The sequence below is a fragment of the Tachysurus vachellii genome, chromosome 22 (genome assembly GCF_030014155.1).
Source record: "Tachysurus vachellii isolate PV-2020 chromosome 22, HZAU_Pvac_v1, whole genome shotgun sequence".
NCBI lineage: Eukaryota > Metazoa > Chordata > Actinopteri > Siluriformes > Bagridae > Tachysurus > Tachysurus vachellii.
The window spans coordinates 8,335,001-8,349,119 of record NC_083481.1 but is presented as its reverse complement, the minus strand read 5'-3'; the positions used below and the strand labels follow the sequence as shown (position 1 = coordinate 8,349,119).

Below are 14,119 nucleotides of genomic sequence, written 5' to 3'. Positions count from 1 at the left end.
AAAGGGGGAAACATGAGTTGCACAGATGCTAAGACACAGTAAAATTACACATCCTGATTTGCAACTCTACAAAAGTGGTGTATAATTAGCGCATTTGTATCAGAATGAATCCCCAGCCTCTCAACAGTACTAATAAGTATTGATTTTATTTATTTATTTATTTATTTATTTATTAATTAAAACACATTTGGCTCAATTTGATATTCAGATTACAGACCTTCTTTGAAAGTTCCTTCTCTTTTTCACTCTGGATAAGAGCTTTATCTCTGTCCAGCTGGAGGTGAGTCTGCCTCTGCTGCTCCTTCTCCTGATTGGCCAGTCTGAGGGAGTCTCGCAGAACACGGATTTCACCGTTCTTCATCAGAATCTGCTCCTCTACCTCCTTCAGCTGTATGTAACCCAAATATTTCATCAACATGTTCAGCCACCAGTTTAACGTGATGATCGAATCCTTATACAGGAGAACACCAATGTATTAAGGTTGTAGTTGTTTGTTTTTAGGTTTTTGGACACTCCATTAATATTCCATTAAGTATATACATATATACATATTATACATACATAATATGTAAATATATATATATATACACACACACATACATATATATATATATATATAAACATATTGGACGATTTTGACGTTCTGATTTGCACAAACTATGTATTTGTATAGCACATTTAACAATGGACATTGTCTCAAAGCAGCTTTACAGAACATAAGAAATATTGCAAAAAGTACAAAAAGTTAAATATTATACATTCATACAAAGATTCAAGATTAATATTAGACTTATATTTAAATGTGTTTGTATTTACCCCAAATGATCAATTCTAAGGTGACTGAGGTGACTGTGGTGGGGAAAAACTCCCTTAGATGGAAGAGGAAGAAACCTTAAGAGGAACCAGACTCAAAAGGGAACCTCATCCTCATTTGGGTGACACTGATACTTATGCACATAATTGTGTATCCAAGATTTGAATGATAATAATAAAGCTCCATTTTAATTTGTACTCACAATGGACACAAAATGTCTACGCTCCTCTGTTAAAATGGCAGGTTTTTGTAATTTAAAAAAAAAAGAAATGAAAAGAAAAGAAACCCAGATAAATCGTCAGAATAACAGACATTTTTCCAGCCTATCCAGCAAAAAAAAAATACAATAAAAATGGGTCTAGCCAATCACCAATAGTTTAGTAACATTTTTATTTTTTGCTCAAACTTTTTTTTACATTCGAGCTCATGTTCTAAAGTAATTACAGCAGTCAACAATGAAATGAATCTCATCAACCCCAAATTAAGGTCAGCTGTGACTTTAGGATTTTCTTCATATCATCTTGGTTTTAACTGACTGTTTATGCCAAGGTGCTCAAAGAGCTTACAAAGCATTACAAGCTTACAAAGCACACTGTCTTTTTTGTCTTGTCCTGCACTGTTTGCACCAGGTTGCACAGATGCACTTTATGTATCTAGGACTAACTTACTAAGTCCTTATAGCTCTGTCTTTGTTTTATGTAGCACCCTGGTTCTGGAGAAACGTTGTCTCATTTCACTGTGTACTACAACAGCTATATATGGTTGAAATGACAATAAAAAGCTTCTTGACTTGACTTGCATGCATGCCATTTCACTTGGTGAAAGATATCAATCAGGAGAGGGGTATAAAAGAATTTCAAAAATATTAGAAATGGATAAAGAAAATGGGCACTAGAGTGACATCATCAAGAACATAACATACTGATTACTCTCTGCATGTGACAACAAGCCCTTAGGTTCTGACCCAGAAAGACTGAGTGGTGTAATGAAATCAAATGGTGCTTCAACAAATTTTACAATTATATATAAAATAAAATTATAAATTAATAAAATATACATACGGTGTACTTGAATTACCTTTGTTTACAAATTTTACACCACAAACCCCCTTTTAGCAGTGTTGTGTAGACTTTTGAAACCCATAGTATAGCATACTAATATGGACCTATTTTATAACGCTGTATGTCATTTGATTGGCTCACAATTGACCCGCAGGTTATACAAAGCTAAACCAGTAGCTAATTATTCCCTTACTTATTAGATATCAAATACAAAAACAATAAATATAAACATATCATTATAAATATGATGCTGATTGATCATGTACACACCTTTCTCTTTAACTCTGCTTGCTGTGCTTCCAGACAGCTGTAGTAGAGTTCATCTCTTTCTTGGCCATTTCCTATAAAGTCAGAAACAAAGACATGAATTCTTAGATAAACCCATTTATTACAAGTGGAATTGCATCAAACTGATATTAATCGTCAGTACTAAGTTAATACTGGACTGGTATTCTGGATCTGTCCATGATCATTATCATAGTACTTTGTAACTGCCTCAATACATTCCCTAATGAGCAATAACAATGGAAATCTGCACTTTTACTCTTTAAATTACTGTTACTCTTGTCTAATTTGTGATTTAGTTTAGAATGTTCAGTCTAAGTTATATTTTTTAAAGTTATATATTTATAGTTTTTCTATTTCTGTCAGCTCTGTACATGCATATAATTAGTAATGCTTTTTTTATGATTTACAACAACTGTTAGTGCTGAGAAGTCTCAAAGAGGACAACTTTAAATTCCAACTCAAACAATTGTTTTGATTAATTTGAACATTATTTAAAACAAATCAATACCAAACCACATAGATCCCGCAATCTATCATTATTATTCATGCTAATATTAAAGCCTGACTCCATGGAAAAATAGAGAACATTACATACAAATGTTCTCATACAAAATTCTCATGAAATGACACATCATCTAACAACAAATTTTAATGAACTACTTCCAATTTGAGACGACGGCCATTCTCTGACTCAAGTACTCTTTTTTTTTCTGTACGTTCTTCAAGCACTGATTCCATCTCCTCCATCTCCAACAGACGATCACGATGTTTTTTCGTGTTTTAAGTAAACACTGTATACTCTACATACTAACCAGAAGTATCATTTCTTTTGGCTTCCTTGCTGTTAGTCATGCTGCTGCCAGGATGGCTGTTTCCAATGGTGAAGGTTTTCCTGCCTTCTCTTATAGGTGCTTTGTTCTGCTCTGGATAAACAGCAATGGATGCAAATCCTCTCTTGCTGCTTGTGGCTTGAACGTCTCTTGTGATGGCCTGTGATGCGATGATGTCGATTTCCTCCAAGTCGTCCTGCGTAAAGTCTTCTTCGTCCCCGAAGGCGTCTGTCCCAGGTAGATCTTCGCTGTTCGGTCCTCTGTGTCGCTTACTCGGAGGATACGCCATGACGTCTCAAACCTTTGGGGAATCAGAATTTTAATTCCGTGCTACAAACTGACATGCAATAGGATAAAAGTATGAGATTTAAAAGGACAAACTTGTTGATTTGTGTTTTCTCTTTTTTACTAAACATCACTGGGGACTTCTGGTGTCCCCACGTGACGTCATCACGACACACAACCTCTGGCTTCTCACACAGGAATAAAACAAACAACAACAAACTCGGGCCGGTGTTGCAGTTGTGCGGTAAAGCGGAAAAAACTACAACACAAACGTGTCGTTGTGTTTCAGGGAGAATTTTACCTTTAATACAGATAATCATGCAACTGTGTACAAGAAGTGCGCGCGATAAAGACCGGATGTGACGTGGTGCGTTACTTGATAAGACGGTGAACTGTTGTTAACTCACCAAACTTTGTCGGGAAATTAAAAAAAATATATATAGTAATAAAGATTTATGTCAAACTCGAGCTCTCAGTGTGCTCACTAAGCACATACACGTAATGCTAAATGCTACATGCTAAAGTAGACGCTAACGTTATCTATCGCACCGACACGTTTGTCTGTCGCAGTTCAGACCTGACAGAAAACAGCAACAAACATCATGACATCATAAAAAAAAAACATCAAATCATTCGCGAATCTTTCAGTCAGAAACAACACTAATTTTCAGAAAGCCGCTTGTTGCTGTCGTTGAGTATCGAGGCCACTGATTGGTCAATACTCCAAACGCAAATAACGGCAGCGCTTTCTAATCGTCACGTGTTACGGTAACCAAGAGCGGACAATTATTGCACACTTTTACTATGACGCGAGGAAAAATAAACAGGACATTTTTTTGTTTGTTTTTTACCGATTTTTTTTTTTTGCTCAGCATACACCAGGAATGTGAATATTCAATCACTATATTATACTGTTATTAGATTTCACGTCAAAAAAAAGGGCAAACGTATAGCACGTGGACACACGTGGGTCTGCTGGACAGTTGAATAAGAGGTCTAAAGATGACTAAAAGGCTCAAATCTGTTCCATCAATGCCCCTGTTCACAAAGCATGGTCTATTGAGACATGGTGTGGAAAAACTCAAGTGTCCTGCAGAGAGCCCTGGTTTCAACCACACAAGACACTTTGAGATGAACTGGAACACCAAGGACTGCCACTAGACCCTTGGGATCTTCACCCAAAATTAATACTTATGCACCCCAAAGCAACACACCAACATGTGGTGGAAACCTTTCTGAGAATAATGGAGGTTATTTCCATTCATATGTGCTTGCTGAACATCCCATTCCAGATTTAGTCTTCCTTTGGTGTGGAAACCCTTCTCAGAAGAGTGGAAGTTAATTCCACACTAAAGGGAGACTAAATCTGGAATGGGATGTTCAACAAGCACATATGAGTGTGATGGTCAGGTCTCCTACGTATTATGTACATAGAGTGTACTTTATTAATATGTTTATTCATTTATTATATTTTTTATTAATTTAATGATTAGTGAATAAAATAAAATTAGATACATAATTAAATTACAAATTATATGATGTAATATGGTAGTAATTACGTATTACTATAGTACTATATTAGTTAAAAGTACTATAGTAATACGTAATTACTACCATATTACATCATATGGTAGTAATTACGTATTACTATAGTACTATATTAGTTAAAAGTACTCTTAGCAGTGTAAAATTATTAGGGATGTACCGATTCGATATTTTGGATCGGTATCGGCGCCAATCCAAGCATTTTGAGTGGATCGGTTATCGGTGGTGCGTGATCGATCCAAATCCGATACCCGTGGTCATGGGCGTCGGAACCATTATATGTGGGTGGGACAGGACCCACCCACTTTTTAAGACCAATAATATTGGACCCACCCACTTTTTATGACCAATAATATTGGACCCACCTACTTTTACCGTCTCTATTCAGCGCATATGTCTTATTTTATATTACTTTTCAGAGCGCCGCCAGTCGAATCCATTCTGCTTGAGTAATTCCCTAATAAATTAAACTCCATTCCGTGATTTACCTACAGCATTGACCACGCTCCTGCTTCCTGAAATCCATGGGCGTCGGAACCATTATATGTGTGTGGGACAGGACACGCCCACTTTTTTATTTGCTTCCGACGCCCATGCCCGTGGTGGTTTATTAATGAACAGCAAACATCATACACTATTGCTTAAACTTATAAGGAAAATACACTTATATATTAAACTGCATTAATGAAAATAAATATAATGGCTTAGTGGTTAGCACGTTCGCCTCACACCTCCAGGGTCGGGGTTCGATTCCCGCCTCCGCCTTGTGTGTGTGGAGTTTGCATGTTTCCTCCGGGTACTCCGGTTTCCTCCCCGGTCCAAAGACATGCATGGTAGGTTGATTGGCATCTCTGGAAAATTGTCCGTAGTGTGTGATTGCGTGAGTGATTGAGAGTGTGTGTGTGCCCTGCGATGGGTTGGCACTCCGTCCAGGGTGTATCCTGCCTTGATGCCTAAGATAGGCACAGGCTCCCCGTGACCCGAGGTAGTTCAGATAAGCGGTAGAAGATGAATGAATGTTGCACAACCGCCTGCGACAGACAGGCAAGATTAGCAGGCACCCTTTCCATTTACCTCAGCGCGTTAAACATGTCGCTCATTTGGGTGCAAGGTTGACTGTTTAATACTTTTTGCATTGTGTTTCAAGAGTTCTAATTTAAGATTCACTTTAAAATAGTGCATTTTCTTCAGAAAATAATTAAATTTAATAATTGCAATATATGGTTTAGATTGTTATACCACTAACTGTTAAAAGTACTGTTTGCTACTACATTAATACTTTTTAAAGTTTTCTTGTGTTTTCATTTTTTCATCCAGTAATGAGAATTTTTGTATTTCTTTGCCAGAAGCAAATAAATCTTAATAACTATACATTCTTTAGTTTTAAAATTAGAAAAGAACACAGATATTGGATCGGTATCGGCCAATACTGGCAAACGCTGGTATTGGAATCGGATCGAAAGAGAAAAAGTGGTATCGGTACATCCCTAGAAATTATAAAGACTCATGATAACCAAGCAGTAAAGATCAAAACAAAAATTTGTAAAACTCAAAGTATAAATATGGAGGTTTTATTAAAAATCTGTGAACTCTTGAATAACTGTATCAATTTCCTTTTTTAAATTAATTAATTAATTTATTCATTTGTTTATTTTTTACAAAACATTTGTATTTCCATAAAAATATTTTTCACCTTCAAATATTAGTCATATTGTGTAAATAAAATGGTAAAAATTCTCAACTAAGTCCATTTCAGTTCCAGCTTATTATTGTACAAAATATTGAAAGTTACTTAGTTTTTGAACAGTTGAACAAGAAGGTGAATTACTATGAATGTCAGCACAGATAAAAGCAGTAGACAATAAAGCAATAACAAATGGGTGTAATAGCAAGGATGTTATCTACTTTCTGCTCTTCTGAGTGTAAACAGTCGCTGTTGTTTTACGACTGCAATGTAATATCCTGTTGATGGTGGTTCAGATAATGTTTATGTGAATACAAAAAAGAACACATCCAAATTTCTAATTCATTCCCTATTGTTTAGTTTCTTTCAGATTAAAAAAAAAAAAGGACGTTAGCATTAAAAAGATAAAGATAATAAATATTATTTATAAAGATGATAAATATCTAATTTTCCTTGTCACCATGTTATTTACATTGTTATCAGAGCCTCATCATGACATGTTTTCCTAATGTAACGTTGGACTTTATTTAAAATATATACTTATATCTATTTGTGAATTGTCAAGAGTTTGTTGCAAATGCAAATGTTTTCCTTGGACTGGCTTTTTATATAGTATTCTTTGTGGTAGATAAATATAGGCCTAGTCAAATTATCCACATGTAAATTCTTTCTCATTCTTCATAGCAACAATTGTTATGCAGTCTCACCATACACATTATAAAATAATATTTTAATACACATCTAGTGTTTAAAAAGTGTGTGTGTGTGTGTTTGTTTTATACCATGTATTGTTGAATGGTTTAGAGATTATAGAACAGGAAGTTTGACTTTCGATTCACAAAACAACTTAAGCTGTGTTCTGTTTTTTTTTTTCAGGTTTCAAAAGGAAGGAAGTTGGTCATAACTCTCAGTGTGTCCAGGTGTCTTCATGATCAAATAGGTGTTTAGAGACAAAGATGTGAGAGTGCCCTGACTTCTCCTTTACAGTGAAAACAGATATACAGATTTTAAGGGTATCACTGCAAGGCTAGATGTTGCTGTAGGAGGAAACTAAAAGAAAAAATAGCTCTTCTTCACTGTTGGAAATCTGCACATTACATAAAATAATACAGATACAGGTTAAGAGCTATGTTTAAATCAGAACGGGGGAAAAGTGTGATGACGGATTGTGGCATGGATGATAAACTGGCTTGAGTATTTTAGAAACTACTAATCTCCTGCAATTTTCACATGTGCCAGTGTCCTCAGATTAGTTCAAGCTGTCATAAAGGGAATTACTGCAGCATATTTTAGTAATTTATGTAACAGAAGTTAAGAATAGTCCACAAAGTCCAGAGAAACAGGACAAAAAATACTTCTGATGTTATCACAGGTAAAGCTACTGGATGTTTGAAATGATTGTGTATGAAAGGATATACGCACCATTAGAATAAAAGATTTTTCCTTTCTTTTACAGTGGTGAGACACTTTAACAGTGATTGACAACATAAATGACATAACATAAATGACATCTCATAAAATAAATGCCATCTCATAACATAAATGACATCTCATAACATAAATGACATATTATAACATAAATGACATCTTATAAATGACATCTTATAACATAACATATAACATAAATGACATCTCATAACATAAATGACATCTCATAAAATAAATGCCATCTCATAACATAAATGACATAACATTAATGCCATCTCATAACATAAATGACATCTCATAACATAAATGACATATTATAACATAAATGACATCTTATGAATGACATCTTATAACATATAACATAAATGACATCTCATAACATAAATGCCATCTTATAACATAAATGACGTATAACATAAATGACATGTATAACATAAATGACACGTATAACATGCCATTTTATAACTTAAATGACATCTCATAACATAAATGACATGTATAACAAATGACATCTTATAACATAAATGACATGTATAAAATAAATGGCATCTTATAACATAAATGACATGTTATAACATGAATGTCATCTCTATTTGAACTGCTAGTTGTTAGTACACCTTTTGTGAGTGTTAATCACTTTAGTTTTCAGTAGGCGCTGAATGCTCTGTCATTGTTGCTATGTAATATAGCTCAAGTGTGTTCTATGGGTTACTTAAAAAACATTACAAAAAAAAGGTTGTTAAGAGATTATTCTTAATCTGTCGCTTGGAAAAAAGAGTCAACAAACGCGCACTCGCTCTATGTATGACGTGATCCCCGTCGTAAAATACGATTGGACGAGCTACTTCTAGCTCGAGAATGTTTACTATCTGACATTCCGCAACGTCTACAACTGCGAAGGCCGTATCCCAAATAGACACGAAGGGCACTAGGTAGGGCTCAGAGACGTCACTATGACGTGTCCTACGTAGCGCTCCTACAGAGCAATTCTGTTGTTATTTGGGATACAGTCGCTGTTGATCCTATTTTGGTCATTGCTGTTGGAAGTGAAGTTTGTTCGAAAGAAAGCCGAATTTTTCGATTTTGGTTTGATGTAATGTTCAGATTCCGATAAGAAAAGAGTCAGAAGGTCTTTGTTCGTTAGTTTCGACGAGTCTGGGGTAGGTGAGTTATGTTTAATTGTCATTTTAGCGTTGTGTTGTGAACAAAGGAAAAGTGCCAAAATGCTACTGAGGCCAAAGCTAACTTCTACATCATACAGCTTGCTGATGTTCAACTGAATATAAACCGTACCTCAGAAAGCAACATGTATTGTACTGATGTTTTGCAGTTTATGAACAGTTTTCGCCATGAAAGCCGAGGTTTCCACAGCTGTGAACTTTATTACCACCTTGTTGAGAGGAACAGGACTTCTGTCTGAAGACCAACTCCAACACTTCAGCCTTTCTCTGGAAGAGGCTTTAGGAGGTGAGATTAAACATGACAAAAAGTATTTCACGTTTTGTTTATCTTATGTTGTTTTATGTCTTTCTTCAAACCATTAAACGGTTTGTTTGTATATTTATTTTCCATTGAAATATGGACCAGTTGTTTTCTGGCTCAGGGATGAATCTCAGATGAACAATGAATCCTAGTCTTTATATCCACTACTGATAAAAGGGGAAAGTATCTAAGTATGACTTTTTAAATTAAAAGTTTTATTTAATTTACTGTACTGAGCATTAGGCATGTGGTTAATGTGTGGCTCAAAAACATATTTACATTGATTTTTTGCAGACAAAAAAAAAATCGATTGTAAAATAATTATTTTGTTGTTCAAATTAAAATCCGAGTGTACACTGTGCTACGGTGTTCATCAACAATAGGCATGATTTTACTGGGATCGGTTCCTACGGTAGACGAATCTTGACGACTGCTGAAATCAAACAGTACAAAACAGGCCTTAGAGTTTAAATAGGACCGATTTGATCTCAGGAGCACTAAAATGCTGCATTTATTGAGCGCCTTAATGATGTAACACCAAATGTATTCTTAAAACAATCTTAATTCTAAAAAAGATTTTTACATTTGATTTCAGAACATTATGAGCACCATTGGTTTCCTGACACACCGTTTAGAGGTTCAGGATATCGCTGTATTCGGATCAATCACAGGATGGACCCGCTAGTAGGGAAGGCCGCTTACACCATCGGCCTCAGCAGGGAGCAGCTTTTCTCCCTCTTACCCAGCGAGCTTACAATGTGGGTCGACCCCTACGAAGTGTCCTATCGTATAGGAGAGGACGGGTCCATATGTGTACTGTACGAGTCCACTCCTCCACAGGAGACTCATCAGAACTCTGTGGACAGCTGCAAAAAGAAATTCAGAATCAGTCACTCGAGCCCGTCAAAATCCTTCACTGTGATGACCGTCTCCAGTTAATGTCTGTACACAACTGCCATATGTCTTACAATTTGTTAATGATTATTTTTACTGAATGATGAATTTGGATATATTTTGATTTAATGCTTGATTTTAACAACTGTAAAATTTTGTAAATGTTTTATACATTTTGAATAAAGATGATGCTTCAGTGTTTTTCATTTTGTTTTTATATTGCATATGTCTTGTATGTAATATATTGCATGTATACCAAGTGCACATTGTAGATGTAACTGTTGCCTATTTTATTGTTATACAAAATCTCATACCTACTTACATCCACCAGTGAATCAGGTCATGAGTCCTCATGCTGAGTCACAGTACCAGATGCAGACACGTCTTGCTGCTGTGAGAAAGATCAGGCACCTAAACAATATTTCCTGAGATGTAGCACATGGTGGTCTGAATTAATGTTCACCAGTTTATTAAAATACGTATGAACTGAATAAGGTCAAAAGTCTGCTGGACATTAGCGGACATTAACGAACTTCATGTTACATGCTACACCTTGCATGTTATTGAAAAATTATATATGCTGATGTAGATGTTTAATCATCACAAAATAATGTAAAAGTTTCCTCTGGAAGTATTGGAATGGCAAGGCCAATTCCTTAATTTTTTCTATACACTTGAGATATTTAGGTTTGAGGTGAACGGATGGATTTGAATTGATCGATCAACAATAACGTGAGACCTTTTTGTTTGAACTCCCCATTGTGTAAAAAAAAATTGGAACATATGACTGAACGGTGTTTCATATTGCCCAGGTGTGCTGTTCAATTGATTGTTTGAAAATCTAGGTTTGATCCATGGGTATCACCTTTGAAGTCTGCATTTGTTGTTAAAATGACTAAACCCATACAAAGATCCAAAGCAGGCTGTTTGCTGAAGTAAAAGCAGATCCAATACAACCAATGTTTCTTTGGTGTACTAACAACTAGACACTTAACAGGTTAGCCAAGGAAAGCAACAGCAGTTCATGACAGAAACATGAGAGCTGTGGAAGAAAAACCCAAAACAGTGACATCACCAACAACCTTCACAGGGCAGGTGTGAAGATAGCACAATCCATATCCATTTGTAGAAGACTTTGAGAACAGAACTTTAAATTGACCCCAAAACATATGTGCTGAGCATGACAAAAAGATTTGCAGTGTGGTAAAAGTAGAAAGTATTCATAAACCACGTTAAACCACATACAACAACTTGCACTTAAAACATGGTGTACTTTTATCTGTATAAAAACATGGTGTACTTTTATCTGTATACTGATATGTTGCATCATATTACATACAAACACAGGACAACCTGGTTGCTACTCTAACTCTAAATTGTGTTTATTGTACAGGTATGAATGTGTGTGTGTGGGCATGGTGTCCTGCAATAGACTGGTGTCCATTTACTGTGTATTTCTGCGTTACTCTGTGTTCCTGTGATCCAGTTATCCACTGAGACCCTGACCAGGATTGGGTAATGTCTGAGGGTGAGCTTGGCTAAACTCAGCTAGTTGTCTAACCATATTTGTGGACTGTTGGTTAAAAATCGGGGGGGCACGGTGGCTTAGTGGTTAGCATGTTCGCCTCACACCTCCAGGGTCAGGGTTTGATTCCCGCCTCCACCTTGTGTGTGTGGAGTTTGCATGTTCTCCCCGTGTCTCGGGGGTTTCCTCCGGGTACTCTGGTTTCCTCCCCCGGTCCAAAGACATGCATGGTAGGTTGATTGGCATCTCTGGAAAATTGTCCCTAGTGTGTGATTGCGTGAGTGAATGAGAGTGTGTGTGTGTGCCCTGCGATGGGTTGGCACTCCGTCCAGGGTGTATCCTGCCTTGGTGCCCGATGACGCCTGAGATAGGCACAGGCTCCCCGTGACCCGAGGTGGTTAGGATAAGCGGTAGAAGATGAATGAATGAATGGTTAAACCTCAGGTAATTATATATATTTAATAAAAAATAAATAAAAAATAAATAAATTTTTCTTAGGTTTGCAATTTTATTTATTTATTATTATTTTTTTAATTATATATATATATATATATATATATATACAATTATTTATATAAAATTATATATATAAAATACTGCTCTTTATTAAAATTATATATATATATAATAATTTTAATAAAGAGCAGCATTTGACTCATATTTGTATATATTTAAAGTGTCTAATAATTTTATTTTCTCTTGATTTCACACTAACTACAGTTTATTTCTAATAACTTCTGAGTACAAATCATGAGAAAAATCATAATTTCAAAAATATCGCTGATTAACATAATACTGATTAAATAATGCTTTATTGTAGATCCCTAAAACACCGGCTAAGCTAAACAAATGACGTAGAAATGAGCTCGAGCGTTCTGATCACGCTCTCATTGGATCTTTTTTTTTTTTTTTTACCAGAAGTTAATAACCAATCATAACGCTCGTCTGAATCCCCTAGCCAATCGGAGCGAGCGTAGAGCGTTGTCCTTGATGACGGTTCACTCTCGTCAGTGTGTATGAGAGGAGTCCGGCGTCGCCTGGCTTCCTTCTCCACATAAGTTTGCTCTTTGTTTGTCAGCTGTTAGTGAAAGATTTCTTCCGTCCCGTCAACAAAAAACAACGCCGTGTTATGGAACTAGACAAAATGGACGAGAACGATTGGAAATACCACGGGGAAGGGAACAAGAGCCTTGTTGTTTCACACGTCCAGGTAATTGTGACAGGCAGAGACTGGGTTAGCTTGTGGCTAATTAGCAAACATGCTTAAAGTAGAACAAAAACCAAGCCTGAGCCGATCCGAATCAGGCGTTTGGGTGAACAAAGCTGACTGAAATGTTAAACTAACAACCGTCTCAGCTCTTTATTCAGGTTCGAAGCCTGACTGAAGTCGCTAATCTACGTTTCAGTGTCATGTTGCTCGACATATATAGCACACAAACTATCATCTGTTCGAGAGTTGTGTGTGAGAGTGAGAGTGAGTGTGTGTGTGAGAGTGAGTGTGTGTGTGTGTGCGAGAGAGTGAGAGTGAGTGTGTGCGCGAGAGAGTGAGAGTGAGTGTGTGTGTGTGTGCGCGTGAGTGTGTGTGTGCGTGAGAGTGAGTGTGTGTGTGCGAGAGAGTGAGAGTGAGTGTGTGTGTGCGAGAGAGTGAGTGAGTGTGTGTGTGTGTGCGAGAGAGTGAGAGTGAGTGTGTGCGCGAGAGAGTGAGAGTGAGTGTGTATGTGCGAGAGAGTGAGAGTGAGTGTGTGCGAGAGAGTGAGTGTGTGTGTGAGAGTGAGTGTGTGTGTGTGTGCGAGAGAGTGAGAGTGAGTGTGTGTGTGTGTGTGCGAGAGAGTGAGAGTGAGTGTGTGTGTGTGCGCGTGAGTGTGTGTGTGTGTGCGCGTGAGTGTGTGTGTGTGTGTGTGTGCGTGAGAGTGAGTGTGTGTGTGCGAGAGAGTGAGTGAGTGTGTGTGTGTGTGCGAGAGAGTGAGAGTGAGTGTGTGTGCGAGAGAGTGAGAGTGAGTGTGTATGTGCGAGAGAGTGAGAGTGAGTGTGTGTGTGAGAGTGAGTGTGTGTGTGTGTGTGTGCGAGAGAGTGAGAGTGAGTGTGTGTGCGCGAGAGAGTGAGAGTGAGTGTGTGTGTGTGCGAGAGAGTGAGAGTGAGTGTGTGTGTGTGTGCGCGTGTGGTCGTGGGAGAGAGTGTTGTGGGTGAGTGAGTGTGTGTCGAGGAGAGTAGTGTGTGTGCGAGAGATGAGTGTGTGTGGGAAGGGAGGGTTGTGTGAGAGTGAGTGTGTGTGCGAGAGGTGAG

At 37.1% G+C, this 14,119-nt stretch overlaps 3 protein-coding genes across 9 annotated transcripts in view; 2 read left to right on the top strand and 1 right to left on the bottom strand.

Moving 5' to 3' along the window:
- atrip (ATR interacting protein) overlaps positions 1-3,994 on the bottom strand; it is a 73,713-nt gene extending 69,719 nt beyond the window's left edge. For 2 of the 5 annotated variants that reach the window (XR_009647626.1, XM_060858690.1), the window contains exons 1-3: positions 2,976-3,994; positions 2,146-2,216; positions 218-388 (exon numbers count right to left, since the gene is read on the bottom strand). Coding sequence is in view for 4 of the 5 variants with exons in the window: in XM_060858690.1 (XP_060714673.1) it covers positions 218-388; positions 2,146-2,216; positions 2,976-3,282 (549 nt within the window). In the remaining variant the exon portion in view is untranslated. The remainder of the gene's footprint in view (positions 1-217; positions 389-2,145; positions 2,217-2,975) is intronic. The other 3 variants (XM_060858686.1, XM_060858687.1, XM_060858689.1) reach the window with 3 other exon arrangements.
- Positions 3,995-8,940: 4,946 nt separating this feature from the next.
- Positions 8,941-10,517, top strand: si:dkey-42i9.4 (uncharacterized protein LOC492503 homolog). Of its 2 annotated transcripts, none has more exons than XM_060858694.1 (3): positions 8,941-9,095; positions 9,266-9,402; positions 10,013-10,517. In XM_060858694.1, the coding sequence occupies exons 2-3, from the start codon at positions 9,285-9,287 to the stop codon at positions 10,354-10,356; spliced, it is 462 nt and encodes a 153-aa protein (XP_060714677.1). In that variant the 5' UTR covers positions 8,941-9,095; positions 9,266-9,284; the 3' UTR covers positions 10,357-10,517. The 2 variants fall into 2 exon arrangements, with proteins under 2 accessions (XP_060714677.1, XP_060714676.1); XM_060858693.1 differs by having other exon boundaries at positions 8,941-9,099.
- Positions 10,518-12,841: 2,324 nt separating this feature from the next.
- The window catches only part of ippk (inositol 1,3,4,5,6-pentakisphosphate 2-kinase), a 17,597-nt gene continuing 16,319 nt past the window's right edge, over positions 12,842-14,119 (top strand). For both annotated transcript variants that reach the window (XM_060857755.1, XM_060857754.1), the window contains exon 1: positions 12,842-13,046. In XM_060857755.1, the coding sequence (XP_060713738.1) occupies positions 12,966-13,046 (81 nt within the window). In that variant the 5' untranslated portion in view covers positions 12,842-12,965. The remainder of the gene's footprint in view (positions 13,047-14,119) is intronic.